Genomic DNA, 13,490 nt, shown 5'->3' on the forward strand with positions numbered 1-13,490 from the left:
AAGTAAGAACTTATATCAAACTTTATTTAGATGGATTTGATATATAAAGTACTATAACTAACTAAATTACGGGTGGTTTTATGAATCCTTTACAATAAGTTGGGGCATGTATTATTGTTTTCATTGTATTTGTAGCATGTATAAAATCATAATCACTTCATGAATTAATATATCATTAATCAGTATTTTTATTCATATTTTAGGCCTTCATTTATCTCTTTATTCCATCAACTTCAATGGATTTTTTTTTTTCAAAGTAGGAAAATTTTCTTCACATAGACAATCATTTTGGAATGAGAAATACTATTTATCATTTTCAAGTGTTCATCTCTTAACATATTTGTCTACGTGGCTCCTTCACATCCACTTACCAATCTGAGGATGTCATTTATGAATTCTTAGTGAAGGGCAAATGTAATCTTAGTATTTCTTGTTATATGGGCAAGGTCAGCTCTGTCCCAAATCTATGAAGAAAAGGGGAAATGGAGTTGGGTGGGAGTGATGGTGGGGAGGTGTTAGGTATCAACAGTTATTCAAATTGATTTTAATCCAATTATTCAGGCTTTGCTTACTTTAATTACTCAACTAATTTTTTTTTTTAGTAATAAGTGAATTAGGTTTTAATCAATCAACACCATGACTGTTCTTTTATTTGGGACAACATTATTAAAAACTACAATAATTATTAGATATGAATTTTATAGTAGCCCAAGACGAAACCTAAAACTCCTTGAAGGAGAGGAGCATGGCTCTGGATCCTCTGATTTCATCTCAAATTATGTACAAATTTCAAAATGGAGACAGCTTCCGGCCCTCCATGTTCCCTCACCATCACAAATTTATCTTCCACCCATTTCATATTCAAACTAAGACCTTGCAAAAATATCTTTGAAAAGTTATTACCCAATTACATGTACCCTTTTGGATTGAGACGGTGACGAATCATATTTATCTATATACAAGCTATACTTGTCGTCGATGTCACAATAGCATTTTTGTTCTCATTCATCTCCACTGTATTCAAAAAGTGTTGCACCAATTTCTCTCAATTTCGTATATCAATCTTTCAATTGTATGCAATTTCACCAAGCCGTTAACTTTTTCATTAAATTTTTCCAAAATGCCTCTATTTGTTTTAGAAAAAAAAAAAAAAAATTAAGCGTTGGTCCGAATTTAATGATATTTGCAAAAATACCTATGCCTCCATCTTTGCAAAAAAAAAAAGGGGGGGAGGGGGGTGGGCTATTTTGGAAATTTTGTTGAGATTTAACGGAAAATTATAACGGGGGATATTGAAAAAAAAATTAAAAGTTCAGTACACTATATTGAAAAGTTTTGAACTTTAGGGGGAACATTGCAAAAGATGTGACAATTAAGAGGGTTAAGCAAAGTTTCCCTTTTTTGTTTTTTCAAAAGTTGATTTCCAAATAATGTGTTATTCACATCATGAAATTTATTATTTTAGAAAATGTATTATCAACTCATGAGATGATGACATGTTTGAGAACCAACTTTTAAATTATTAGTCTTTGGTAGGCTTCAAATGTCTGGGAGCAGAGCTCAGATGCATTAACTTTCGGCCCAGTCGCTGGGCTATTGAGCCTAACGGATCCAAACTCTAAAGCCCATCACCAAATATAGCAAATAGAATTGGTTCTTTGGCCCACAAATCCACCGCCCCTCGACCCTCCTCTCGCTCTCATCTCCCATCGCGCCGAAGCCGAGTACCATCACGTCCTCTCCTTCTCTCTCAGATTCTGTACATGCCAATGCATTAAGTGGCCCATCAGGTCACACTCTCCCAACCCTCTGCTATGCATTCGCTCTGATATGTATCACAGTCTTGGCGCACACCGCCTCATTTACCGAGCTCGAATCGCATACTTTGTCAAAGCTGGTCTCATCGACCAAGCCATCCAAGTGTTCGAAGAAATGTCTCAATCAAATTGCCGCATATTCAGCATCGACTACAACCGTTTCGTCGGCGTATTGGTCCGTGAGTCTCGCTTCGACTTGGCCGAGCACTACTACCACAAAATGATCCCCCAGGGATTCTCTCTAATCCCATTCACATACTCAAGGTTCATTTCTGGGTTGTGCAAAGTCAAGAACTTTAGTCTCATTGAGCAGCTCCTAGAAGACATTGTTAGGCTTGGTTATGTCCCTGACATTTGGGCCTTTAATATATATTTGAATCTTTTGTGCCACGAAAATGGTATAGAATTGGCTTTGCAAGTGTTTTATAGAATGGTTGAGAAGGGTAGAGAGGGTGATGTTGTAACATACACTATACTAATTGATGGATTGTGTAAAGCAAGGCGGTTTGATGCCGCAGTTGAAATGTGGCGTGACATGATAGATAAGGGGATTAGTCCGGATAATAAGGCGTGCACATCACTTGTTATTGGGTTGTGTGATGGTGGGAAGGTTGATTTGGCGTATGAGCTTACGATTGGTACAATGAAGGGTCGAGTTGAATTTAGTAATTTGATTTACAATGCATTGATTAGTGGGTTTTGTAGAGCGGGTAGGATTGATAAGGCACAAGCAATCAAGTTGTTTATGAGGAGAAATGGGTGCGAGCCAGATTTAGTTACATACAATGTGTTATTGAACTATTGTTGTGATGAGCTTATGTTGGAGGAGGCAGAGAAGTTGATGAAAAAGATGGAGAGGAGTGGGATGGAACCGGATGTGTACAGTTACAACCAATTTTTAAAGGGCCTTTGTAAAGCAAACCAGCCGGATAATGCTTATTGGTTGATGGTGAACAAGATGGAGGCAAAGGGTTTGTGTGATGTTGTATCATATAATACGATCATCAGAGCTTTTTGCAAGGTGTGCCGGACAAGAAGGGCTTACAAGCTATATGAGGAAATGGGACGGAAAGGGATTGCACCAGATATGGTGACATTCACGATTCTTATTAAAGCTTTCCTTAGTGAAGGTAGTTCCGATATAGCAAAGAAACTTCTTGATCAGATGACGGGCATGGGTCTGTTGCCTGATCGTATATTTTATACTACAATTGTTGATCACCTATGTAAGACTGGGAAGATTGGGATGGCTCATAGTGTTTTTTGTGACATGGTGGAGAAGGGAATTGCCCCTGACGTAGTTTCATACAATGCCCTCATTAATGGGCTTTGCAAAGCTTCTAGAGTAAGTGAAGCCATGCATTTATACGAGGAAATGCAGATGAGAGGATCCTATCCTGATGAAGTAACTTTCAAGTTGATAATTGGAGGGCTTATACGAGAAAAGAAGCTTTCATTGGCTTGTAGCATATGGGATCAAATGATGGAGAAAGGCTTTACTCTTGACGGAGTAGTTTCAGAGACACTAATAAATGCCATCCATTCAAGAGATGCCACTTGAACATGAAAAATGGTTTGTATTCTATATTCATACCTTCCTCTATCTATTTTGTATCTATTTACATGATGCTAAGTTTGAAAGATACTTTAGAAGCATCTCTTTAACAATTTTCAAAAGACTTGCTTTAGGGAAAGTATCTTTAGGCACTGGTAGCAAACATATTGCAAGCCAATGTTTGGCAGTTTTTTTATTGCTATGTTCACATGCAGCCATGAACTTGTTCATTTGCCATGCTAAGTATGTAATAGCTAGAGAGGTTATTATCACTACTGGTGGCAGTGACAGGCTAACAATATGCCATTGAAATTAGTAAACCACCCAATGCCAGTTTTTAGTGCTTGTTTTGGTTGTGTTATGTATATGGTGTGCTTGATTGAGCTTGTTAATGGTTTGATCAATGTGTGCTCTATGCATATGATGATAACTGTTGGTTGAGTGGTTGTTTAGCCCTCAAAGTAAGCAGACCAGATTCAGATAACGATGATGTGAAATGGTTATGCTGATGTACTCGTCCTGTTCTTGTCTTCATGTTTAAGCAACTGACATGCACAGGATATCCTGAGTTCTTTTGGTTCTTATCATCTCATATCTGGTGGTAATGACCTCTTTTGATCCCGAACATGGTTAATTTTCTGTTGTTATAAGTAAATGTGTAGATATTGGGGTGACAATGATGTGAGAATGGTTATGCTAATGTACTCTTTCTGTTCCTGTATTAATGTTTAAGCAACTGACATTATATCCCGAGTGTTTTTGCATATGATTACGTCTTCTGTATTTTCAGGTTGAATGTTATGGCATTGGTGCCATTTTGTCCTCTATAGCCTGTTGCAAGTTCAGGTTGCCAAGCCTATCCTGTTCTGCCCTGTTGCCCATCCTGGAAAATTTCTCCAAAAATGATTCTGAGGTATGAACTGCTAGTTCTCCTTGACTTTTGCATTAGACGAGTATTTGATCATTAGTGCAAGATTTTACTTGTTATGTGAGTCATAAAAAAGGTATGGAATAAGTCAAGATATCGCCTCTATGTTTATGGTATTGGTGCCATTTCAATAACCAGTCCAGAGGCAATTTGTACTTAATTTGGTATTTTGTGTTTCCTGATTTTTATTGTGTATACCCTCTCCCTAGGTTTACGTAATTAGCCAATAGGTGATTCTGTATATTTTTGCAGTGTTAAGATTAAACATACTGTTTATCCAAGAAAATTAGGCTTCATCCACATGTGATTCATCCATCCAAATTTAATAGTTCTCTACCCTTTTAGATATTTTGATGTTGTATGCCCCTATCACTATGTTTTCACTTTTATTTTCATCTTATCTATTAAGCTGTTGGTAATCGCAAATTCTTGTCATGCATCTGTTTTTTTCTTTTTACGTTTGTGTTTTGATGTTAAAACATTACTATTTTTTTCGCTCTAGAGTCTTACATATCTAATGATTTTGTCTTTATGGTGTCATTTTGCACCATAAAAGACAACCCTATTACCTATAGAAGTTTTCGCTAATGATGCTCTTGGGTACGCACTTAAGGCTTCTTCAGCATTAAAAAAAGGGTAGAGAGCCACTAATGATTGAATTCGAGAGTGAAATTTAGATGGCGAAGGTATGGATTCTCATCCATATGCATTAAATTCAACACCTAGTCTGAATATTTTTATTTCACATAAGGATTGGTACTCAATTATTGCTAAAATTTTAGCCAGATTTTTTGCAGGAGAGAAATTGAAAGGAATGGAGCAGGAGTTTGTTGCAACAATATGGGCAATGTCCAAAGGGCATGCCAACTATAATATTCCAATGACTATGACTAGAGTACACAAACAAGGATAATTCATAACCGCGAGGACTAACCAAGTTTCTATTGAAGCCAAGATTTACTTAACAGCCTTTACTCTCGTCATCTCTGAACCTGTTAATGAGTGACCTTAAAGTGCTCGGACTGCCTGTAGCCCTTCAATGAGCTAGAGCATTTAGTTAGATAAGGTGAATTTGGTTGCATTGACATAACTTGTGATATTCTTTTGAATTTATTTACTCAAATAAGATGCCAAATTGGATCGCAAACTTATATCACTTCATTATATACCTATTGATAGTGTGAAAATTTTCTTTTCAAGGTTGCTGTCTGTCCAAGAACTTGCAAACAAAGTTCTGAATTCAGCTAATTTTAGATAAGTTGTTACTGTTAGCTTCATGGTTACCTCCACTTTAGTTGCCATTCTTTTAAGCAAGGTAAATCTTTCAACGTTTGCTATTGATTAAGCCAATGAGTGGACAAAAGATGGCACATGCAGTAGTGAACAATAAATGTTATTTTACGCATTAAAAGTTGAATCTTAGAATCGAAATTGGCTGCAATCCCTTACTCGGATTGTAGCTTGCTTAACTGCAATTATGAAAGGCTTTTGATAGGATACACTAATTTCGAAGAGTGCAATTGTGGGGGTGAAAAAAAAAAAAAAAAAATCTTGGATGCCATTGGTAAAGATTGCATAAATTGATACACAAAAAATATAAGGATTTGATAGGCGTAAGGATCTTTTAATAGCCAAATGTTATTTTTAGCATTAAAATTGCTATGAGGCCTTGTAGGAGTTGCCAGCATACGATTCGGTATCTTGCACTATGTGGGTTTGTAAACAATAGCAAGATTGTTGTCTATCCAAGAACTTGCGAACTAAGTTCTGAATTCAGCTAATCTTAGATAAGCTGTTATTGTTAGCTTCATGGTTCCCTCCACTTCAGTTGGCATTCTTTTATGCAAGGTAAATCTTTCAATGTTTGCTATTGATTAAGCCAATGAGTGGATAGAAGATGGCACAGGCAGTAGTGAATAATAAATGTTATTTTACGCATTAAAAGGTAAATCTTAGGATTGAGATTGGCTGCAATCCCTTACTCGGATTGTAGCTTACTTAACTGCAATTGTGAGAGGCTTTTTTGGGGAGGGTGTGCAATTGCGGGGGTGGGTAAAAAATAAAAGTTTTGGATGCTATTGGTAAGATTGCATAAATTGATACACGGAAAATTTAAGGATTTGTTGGGCGTGGTTCTTTTGATAGCCATATGTTATTTTAAGCATTAAAATTGCTACAAGGCTCTATAGGAGTTACTAGCGTACGATTCAGTATCTTGCACTATGTGAGTTCGTAAACAATAGAAAGGTTGCTTACTATCCAATAACTTGCGAACGAAGTTCTAAATTTAGTTAATTTTAGAGAAGATGTTACTGTTAGTTTCATGGTTCCTTCCACTTTAGTTGCCATTATTTAATGCAATGTAAATCTTTCAACGTTTGCTATTAATTAAGCCAATGAGTGGATAGAAGATGGCACAAGTAGTAGTAAACAATAAATGTTATTTTATGTATTAAAAGGTAAATCTTAGGATTGAGATTGGCTGCAATCCCTTACTCGGATTGTAGCTTGCTTAACTTTAATTGTGAGAGACTTTTGATAGGATCCACTAATTTCGGAGGGTGTGCAATTGTTGGGGTGGAAAAAAAAAATTGGATGCCATTGGTAAAGATTGCATAGCCAATTGGTAAAGATCTGCTCGTAAACAATAGAGCACTTAAAGAAAAGGCATCGCCAAGATTACTTGCCTTCGATGCTCAGCTTATGTTTGATTCTTTGCCTTTGAATGAATCATCCTTGAAGTTCTCATGAAGTCATCCTCTTTTCCCATTAGCCTAATAACAATGTTTTCTTATTATTCCCCCCTTCTGCCTTGGTCACTGCCCATTTACATATCCATACAACCATGTATCAGCAACGTGAAACCAACCCCTATCAACCTGAAACCAATCCTCATTTTCTCGGACCATTGCAACCAGAACGGCGTCAAGACCACCATCCCCAGCCAACTAGTCCACCACTGCACCAACCTCGGCATGGCTCCAACCCCTATCAACCTGAAACCAACTCTCATTTTCTCAAACCATTGCAACCAGAACGGCGTCAAGACCACCATTCCCAGCCAGCTAGTCCACCAGTGCAACAACCTCGGCACCAAAGCCAACGCAAACAACGTGCCAAGCCGGTGCTAGTCCCTCAACATAAGTCAAAACCACCGTATCAAGACCAACAGATCCCTCCGCCTAAGTCAAAACCACTGCCTCAAGACCAACTTCAGCCTACCCATCAGCAGGTGCAAGGCCGCCATTCCCAGTCATTTGATGGACGGGAGCCACATGATCTGCAGCACCACGAAAACCACCAGCCACATGGCCTGTTGCAGCCACGAAAACAGCCAACCAAAAACGCATTTACGTGGTTTCTTGCAGTCTTCTGTGCAATTTTTTCAGTTGTCATAATAGTAGGGGGTATCATTGTCCTTATAGTCTATCTTGTTTATCGTCCAAGGAGCCCCCAGTTTGATGTTTCTAGTGCGACCTTGAATGCAGCATATCTTGACATGGGGTATCTGCTCAATGCTGATGTTACTCTGCTCGTAAACTTCTCAAATCCAAGCAAGAGAGTGAGCGTGGACTTCATTTACATGTACATAAATCTATACTATGGAAGTACCCTTATTTCTGCCCAATATATTGAGCCCTTCTCTGCTGCAAGGGGTGAGTCCAGGTTTGCAAATGTTCATATGGTGAGTAGTCAGGTGCGGCTTCCACTGGGTGAGAGCCGAAGGCTTCAGAAGCAGATGGAAAACAATGGAATCAGGTTTGAAGTCAGAAGTTTTCTTAGGACACGCTCTAATTTCGGAAGTCTCCTAAGATACTCATATTGGTTGCATGGCCAATGCACTATTCTTGTCACTGGCCCTCCCGATGGGGTTATGACAAGAAAGGCATGCAAAACAAAACACTGAGGAAGCATAGGTGTTCACGCTTGCAAACTATACATGGTGTGTACTGATTCTTGATTTTTTTTTTTTTTTTTTTTCTGAATTTTGTCCTTTATATTTTTTTTATGCATGGTACTTTTATAATTTTAAAGGCAGAATAAAGACAATGCAAATTCAATGGAAAATTTATAAAGTACATTTAACTAAATTGAAAGATTAGGGAAAACATTGCAAGTTGAGTGATGGATTGAGGGGTTGCAAATTGAGTGGTGGATTGAAGAAAATAAATGTAGTTTCTTCTTGTTTTTTTATCACGAAGATTGATCATTGATTTTGTAAAGAGTAATGTTATTATTCACGCCCATTAAACTAACATGCAACTCTGTTTCATGGTTCATGACACGATGAACGTAACATTGAAGGCAATATCTGCATCGCATCCTACAGAACGAAAATCACTAAGAATTTCTGATGACTCATGAATCAAGCACATGGCACAGAAGATCTTCTTCATCCTTCAAGAATGTTAACCTTGTCCATAAAAGATAAATTCCTATTTATAAGTGAAAACAGAGAACATTTTCACGTTACAAAATTGGATAAAGGAGAAAGCTTCTCCTGAACGGGTTATCTACACAAGCTCAAAAAAACAAGAATTACAGAAATCACAGAATCATGACCATGCAGGCCATTTATGCTGCACTACACGCCAAGAAATGAAAGTAATGCAAGAATACAAGCCAGCCCCCCCACCCCCCGACTCTCTTTCAGTAAACCACATCAAGCAATAACATAACACCGCCGGAATGGAAAAATCAAACCTCACTGAAATCTCCTGTAATGATCCCTAGTAAAGAAGGGGTGCCTTAGGGCGTCCCGAGCTGTTAGTCGGTTGGAGGGGTCATATCTAAGCAGACCTTGCAATAGGTCTATGAGATCCCCAGCTGAGTGATCTACGTGCTGCATCACTAGATTCTGACAATGAAAAAAGGGCTAATATCCATTAAATGCAAGGCAAAATCATATACATAGCTTTTCCTGAACATCATTTCCCAAAGACAAAAGGAAAAGTGTAATGCTAGGGAAATAGATCTTCTTACACACCTGAAGACGAGGTAGCTTCATAACAGATTTAATACTTTCACGAGAGGCTGCACCTTCCGGCCAGTCCAACCTACCCCTTCTGACATACTTCTCAGCATGGCGGCTGAAACAGGAATAATTGTAAACATAAATGAACAAATATTTTCTATAAAACATCAAGCTGCTGACATTAACAATGGAAATCCTCAGATGGGGGACGCACTCGGCTCTTTTCAACATGTGCTGAGGTAATGGGCCAAAAACCCTTTCCATCATGGCTAGATGCTCAAAGTTCTCATGTGTCTGAAATAAAGCTTCTCCCTGCAATCAATTGCATTTCTTTATCGGCATTTGTAACATTTGCACAGTAAAACCATCTAGCTTACAGATCTGAGATGTTAGACATACGGAGCATAATTCCACCAAAATACAACCAACACTCCATATGTCACATGGATAACTCCATCCAAGTCCTGGAAAGACATATAGAGCTTATACCAATAAACTTCAACAAATTAAAGAAAGGGAATGAAAATCCAGAGAGAAATCAAAACACGAGCATACCAAGAATAACCTCAGGTGCACGGTAATGTCTGGTAGAGACAATATAGTTGTGATCTTGGTGCTCATAAGCTGTGCTGCCAAAATCAATAACCTTAATTGCACTAGATTTTGGCAACCGCTTATAATAGGCTCCCTCTTTAAGTGACCGGGATGTAACCTGTAGTAGATTAAGAAGTGCTTAAAGGCTTTTCAAGGAACAAGAAAAGCAAAAAACTGAGAAATGTGCAAAGCAGAAACTGGCATACCTTATAGTCAGGTACTTTCACAAACTCTGGCGAAACAAAAAGTATGTTCTCAGGCTTCAAGTCAGTATGGATGAGGCGCAAATCATGCATGACTGCAAAATTTCATAGACCATAACCAACATAAGGACACACATATCATTGCCTTAAACATAAACATTAATCCAGCCTCAAACTAAGTATTTTCATTTCTATTAACCAGAATATCAAAAACAGGGAGAGACTAAGTGCCTAGGGGAAGAAAATCATGCGAACAATCACATAAAACTTCACTAAACAAACCCAATGATGAGAATGCTTCTAAATTCCCTCAACAGTAAAATGAATATTTTCAAGCAATTCCCACTAGAACTGTTGCCATCAACATTGAAAAGCAGAAAAGAGACAGCAGAAGTAACAACTACACACATGCCACACATTCCAACAGTTGTCTGCCAAGCTCACGGACAAGATCAACGGGAAATGGGCGATAATTATTTTTCCGAAGAAAATCGTATAAGCTTGGTCCAAGCATCTCAAAGACCTGTTAAGACCATTTAAATCCAGAGGCAAGTCTTAACCCGCAAAAATATTTATGAAGCTGGGAAAATCATGCTATCATAAATCAACTGATACTTACAATACATATATGGTTACGATAGTCAAACCAATTCCGTATTTGGACACAACTGCAAAAAATAAAACCACTTAACTGATATGAAATTCACCTTAAAACTGAGGAAGAAGAAGGACATATAACTTAATAAGAAAAACTACACTTACCGACTGCCATTTCTGTCAGACTTTCCAAGCAACTTGAGCACATCAATTTCTATCATTGCTGCTTCACGGTACTTCTTAATACTTCTCACAACTTTTATGGCAACCATCTCCCTTGTTTCTCTATCCCAGCATTCAAGAACCTGACCGAAGGTGCCTGCAAAATGAATATATATGAGAAATGCATGGAATGAGGAAACATACTGTCAAAATAAGAATCCATTCGTAGAATCTAAACTGTGAGTAAAAAAACTAACCTTCACCAATCTTTCTGTGGATCTTATCTGCCATCAGGAAAGCACACACAAGAACAATTTAATCAGAATAAGAATTACAAAATCTAACCAACAGATTTCAAATTTCAAGAGGGAAGTTTCCAAACTTATCAGATCAGAGTATTTTGTCATGGGCACAGGAAGAAGGAAAAATTAAATATAAGGAAATAGAATAGATGGCATAAATTCCAAAGGATTAATGGGCTTTTGGGGTGGATGATTTTTTTTTTTTCAGGGGTGAGGAGTGATTGATTACAAAGACTTTTTAGGCTCCTGTTGTAGAAGATAGAGAACTAGTAAGACTAAGAGCCTAAGGAGCTTCAAAAACCTATACAAATTGCATACAAACACAATGTATATTACCAATTCCTCATCAACTCCACTGAATTTGGATATTGGGAATTATTTTACTTACAAATAAGATTCATAATTAAAAATTGGATGTCTGAATGAATATAGTTTTAGAAACCTCTGCAAAGAAAACATTAAGAAGATAACAAAAAGATGATGCACTTTCGCTCATCTGGTTGGTGGAAAGTTTATCATGCAGTGTCAGTAAGGCAGATAATGAATGTAATAGAAAGCATTTCAATGGTGATTAAGTGTAATTACAGCGAGATGTCAAATTATCTCCAAGTGCAAATATGTAATGTCCATCTTTGTCATCATCACGCCACGGGGGAGAGCCTTTTTGAGTCAATCCCTTTACAAACAGACTAGCATGATCTGGAAGTACCCTTGAAGGTCCAAAGCTTGTCCCATTACCAACATCTTGCCCACAATACATTCCTGACTGAGCCTACACACAGGCCAGACACAGTCATATATTCATACTCCGCTAAACAAACAGTAATAACAGAAGTTCACCCCCCGCGCCCCCCCCCCCCCCAAAAAAAAAAACCACTATTCCTTTCAAGATTTTCTCATCAACCAAACAGAAATCAGTTTATGCAAAATGATAAAAGCACAGCACATAATAACCATAAACCCGTCCAAATCTACCACGGCCTATTCGATCATTAACATCAATTAATATATAAGGATATAAATAGACGGTAACAATATAAAGTTAATATGCCATATTCACCCGAAATAGCACAACTCAATGCTACAAAAAATCTCTGTTAGGCCAGAAATTTTTTCCAAAAGAGTAAAATTGCAAGAGAACCCACAGATCAACCATTTCACATTTTTTTGTTTTTCTCTTCATGCAAATATTTCTTTATTTATTTTTGTTCCTTTTCTTTGTAAATTATCAAAAATCAGCATTTCTATTCATATACGACAAGAACTTCCACTTTCTCCGGCACATTCCGTCTAGTATATGAAATAACCGAAACGAAAATTTTCCAGGAGAGAAAAATCTATAGGAGTAAGCAAATTTCCCCATAAGAAAAATCCATACAGAAAATTAATCATCCTAAAAAATTCCCATGATATCTTCCGAACACAAGTTTCTCCTATAGAGACATTTTCCCGGAAATATTTTCCGGCACAAGAAACAGAGCCTAGAAAGAAATATATTAAAAAAAAAAAAAACTAAAAAATCTAAGAAAATTCATGAAAAAATAAACAAGCAAAAATTGTACCTTCGGTTGGGCTTGAGGTACCTCCCAAGCTAACCTGGGCCTCTTCCTGGGGCGCCGATCCATGTGAGAAAGAGGGAACTCACTTACATATTCCATCTCCATCTCATCTGACACACAAACGCTAACTCTAACCCTAGCCCTAGGTTGATTGATTGACGGATTGGCCGGTTGATCGGTTATTCTACGACGGGATAATCAAAACAGGTCTGCAGAGGTGAGAGTGAGAGAGAAATAGCCCGAACCACTGGCTCATTAGCCATTGTTCTTTGCGAGCCATCCCGAGCCGTTGGATTGGTTTCTGAGGGTTAATCTGCAACGTTAGTTGTGGATTCTATCTAACCCGTGGTTAAACTTGAGTTAGCTTTTCTTTTTCCTCTTCGAATATACAACTTTGAGTCTGTGAGTATTTCTGTAGCCATTGATATACAGATTTTCTCAAAATCAATATTCTGTTATTTAATCATTTTTACAATAATTTTTTATTTCCTCACTTAATAATATTTCAGAATAGTTTCTTATTTAAGACGTCAAATAATGTCCACTCTTGAAAATATATGATTGAGAATGTATATAGAATTTCTCTTAAATTTTAGTGATCAGCTCCATTTCAAGTGTCCGGTTGGGCTAAACACCATGGTTCTTAAAAGTTTAAAAGAAAAATTCAACAAGTTTTCATCTTTGAAGTATAATTTTTTTTTTTTTTTTTTTTTAAATAATAATTCATCTAAGGGCTAATCAACATTGTCATGTTAATTCAATAAAATAAGAGTGGGATGAGAGTGAGATTTGTTAGAG

General features: G+C 37.3%; 3 protein-coding genes across 6 annotated transcripts; 2 read left to right on the top strand and 1 right to left on the bottom strand.

Moving 5' to 3' along the window:
• The first annotated feature begins 1,688 nt into the window (after nt 1–1,688).
• On the top strand, nt 1,689–7,869 carry LOC132176881 (Pentatricopeptide repeat (PPR-like) superfamily protein). 4 transcript variants are annotated; one of them, XM_059589037.2, is made up of 6 exons: nt 1,699–3,390; nt 4,163–4,285; nt 4,857–4,986; nt 5,087–5,366; nt 5,501–5,615; nt 7,789–7,869. In XM_059589037.2, exon 1 carries the CDS (start codon nt 1,831–1,833, stop codon nt 3,376–3,378), a length of 1,548 nt encoding a protein of 515 aa, XP_059445020.2. In that variant the 5' UTR covers nt 1,699–1,830; the 3' UTR covers nt 3,379–3,390; nt 4,163–4,285; nt 4,857–4,986; nt 5,087–5,366; nt 5,501–5,615; nt 7,789–7,869. The 4 variants fall into 4 exon arrangements, with proteins under 4 accessions (XP_059445022.2, XP_059445020.2, XP_059445019.2 ...); XM_059589036.2 differs by lacking the exon at nt 7,789–7,869 and having other exon boundaries at nt 5,501–5,824; XM_059589039.2 differs by lacking the exons at nt 5,501–5,615; nt 7,789–7,869 and having other exon boundaries at nt 1,689–3,390; nt 5,087–5,484.
• On the top strand, nt 6,553–8,234 carry LOC132176882 (NDR1/HIN1-like protein 13). The gene has a single exon (XM_059589040.2). It carries the CDS (start codon nt 7,146–7,148, stop codon nt 8,205–8,207), a length of 1,062 nt encoding a protein of 353 aa, XP_059445023.2. The 5' UTR covers nt 6,553–7,145; the 3' UTR covers nt 8,208–8,234.
• A 440-nt stretch (nt 8,235–8,674) lies between these two features.
• On the bottom strand, nt 8,675–13,080 carry LOC132178767 (serine/threonine-protein kinase AFC2). Its single transcript, XM_059591306.2, has 12 exons — nt 12,696–13,080; nt 11,719–11,905; nt 11,089–11,115; nt 10,835–10,988; nt 10,692–10,740; nt 10,481–10,595; nt 10,076–10,167; nt 9,831–9,987; nt 9,675–9,739; nt 9,490–9,587; nt 9,288–9,390; nt 8,675–9,158 (listed from the first exon to the last, which is right to left on the bottom strand). The coding sequence occupies exons 1-12, from the start codon at nt 12,795–12,797 to the stop codon at nt 9,006–9,008; spliced, it is 1,302 nt and encodes a 433-aa protein (XP_059447289.1). The 5' UTR covers nt 12,798–13,080; the 3' UTR covers nt 8,675–9,005.
• Nucleotides 13,081–13,490: the final 410 nt, after the last annotated feature.

The sequence above is a fragment of the Corylus avellana genome, chromosome 4 (assembly GCF_965113065.1).
Source record: "Corylus avellana chromosome 4, dhCorAvel1.hap1.2, whole genome shotgun sequence".
Taxonomy (NCBI): Eukaryota; Viridiplantae; Streptophyta; class Magnoliopsida; order Fagales; family Betulaceae; genus Corylus; species Corylus avellana.

Coding starts and splice junctions, on each gene's coding strand:
- LOC132176881 (XM_059589039.2), top strand. CDS start 1,831: ATGTATCACAGTCTTGGCGCACACCGCCTCATTTACCGAGCTCGAATC.
- LOC132176882 (XM_059589040.2), top strand. CDS start 7,146: ATGTATCAGCAACGTGAAACCAACCCCTATCAACCTGAAACCAATCCT.
- LOC132178767 (XM_059591306.2), bottom strand. CDS start 12,797: ATGGAGATGGAATATGTAAGTGAGTTCCCTCTTTCTCACATGGATCGG. Junction 10,596..10,691: donor ATCGTAACCATATATGTATT/GTAAGTATCAGT, acceptor TGGTCTTAACAG/GTCTTTGAGATGCTTGGACC. Junction 9,391..9,489: donor CACATGTTGAAAAGAGCCGA/GTGCGTCCCCCA, acceptor TTCCTGTTTCAG/CCGCCATGCTGAGAAGTATG.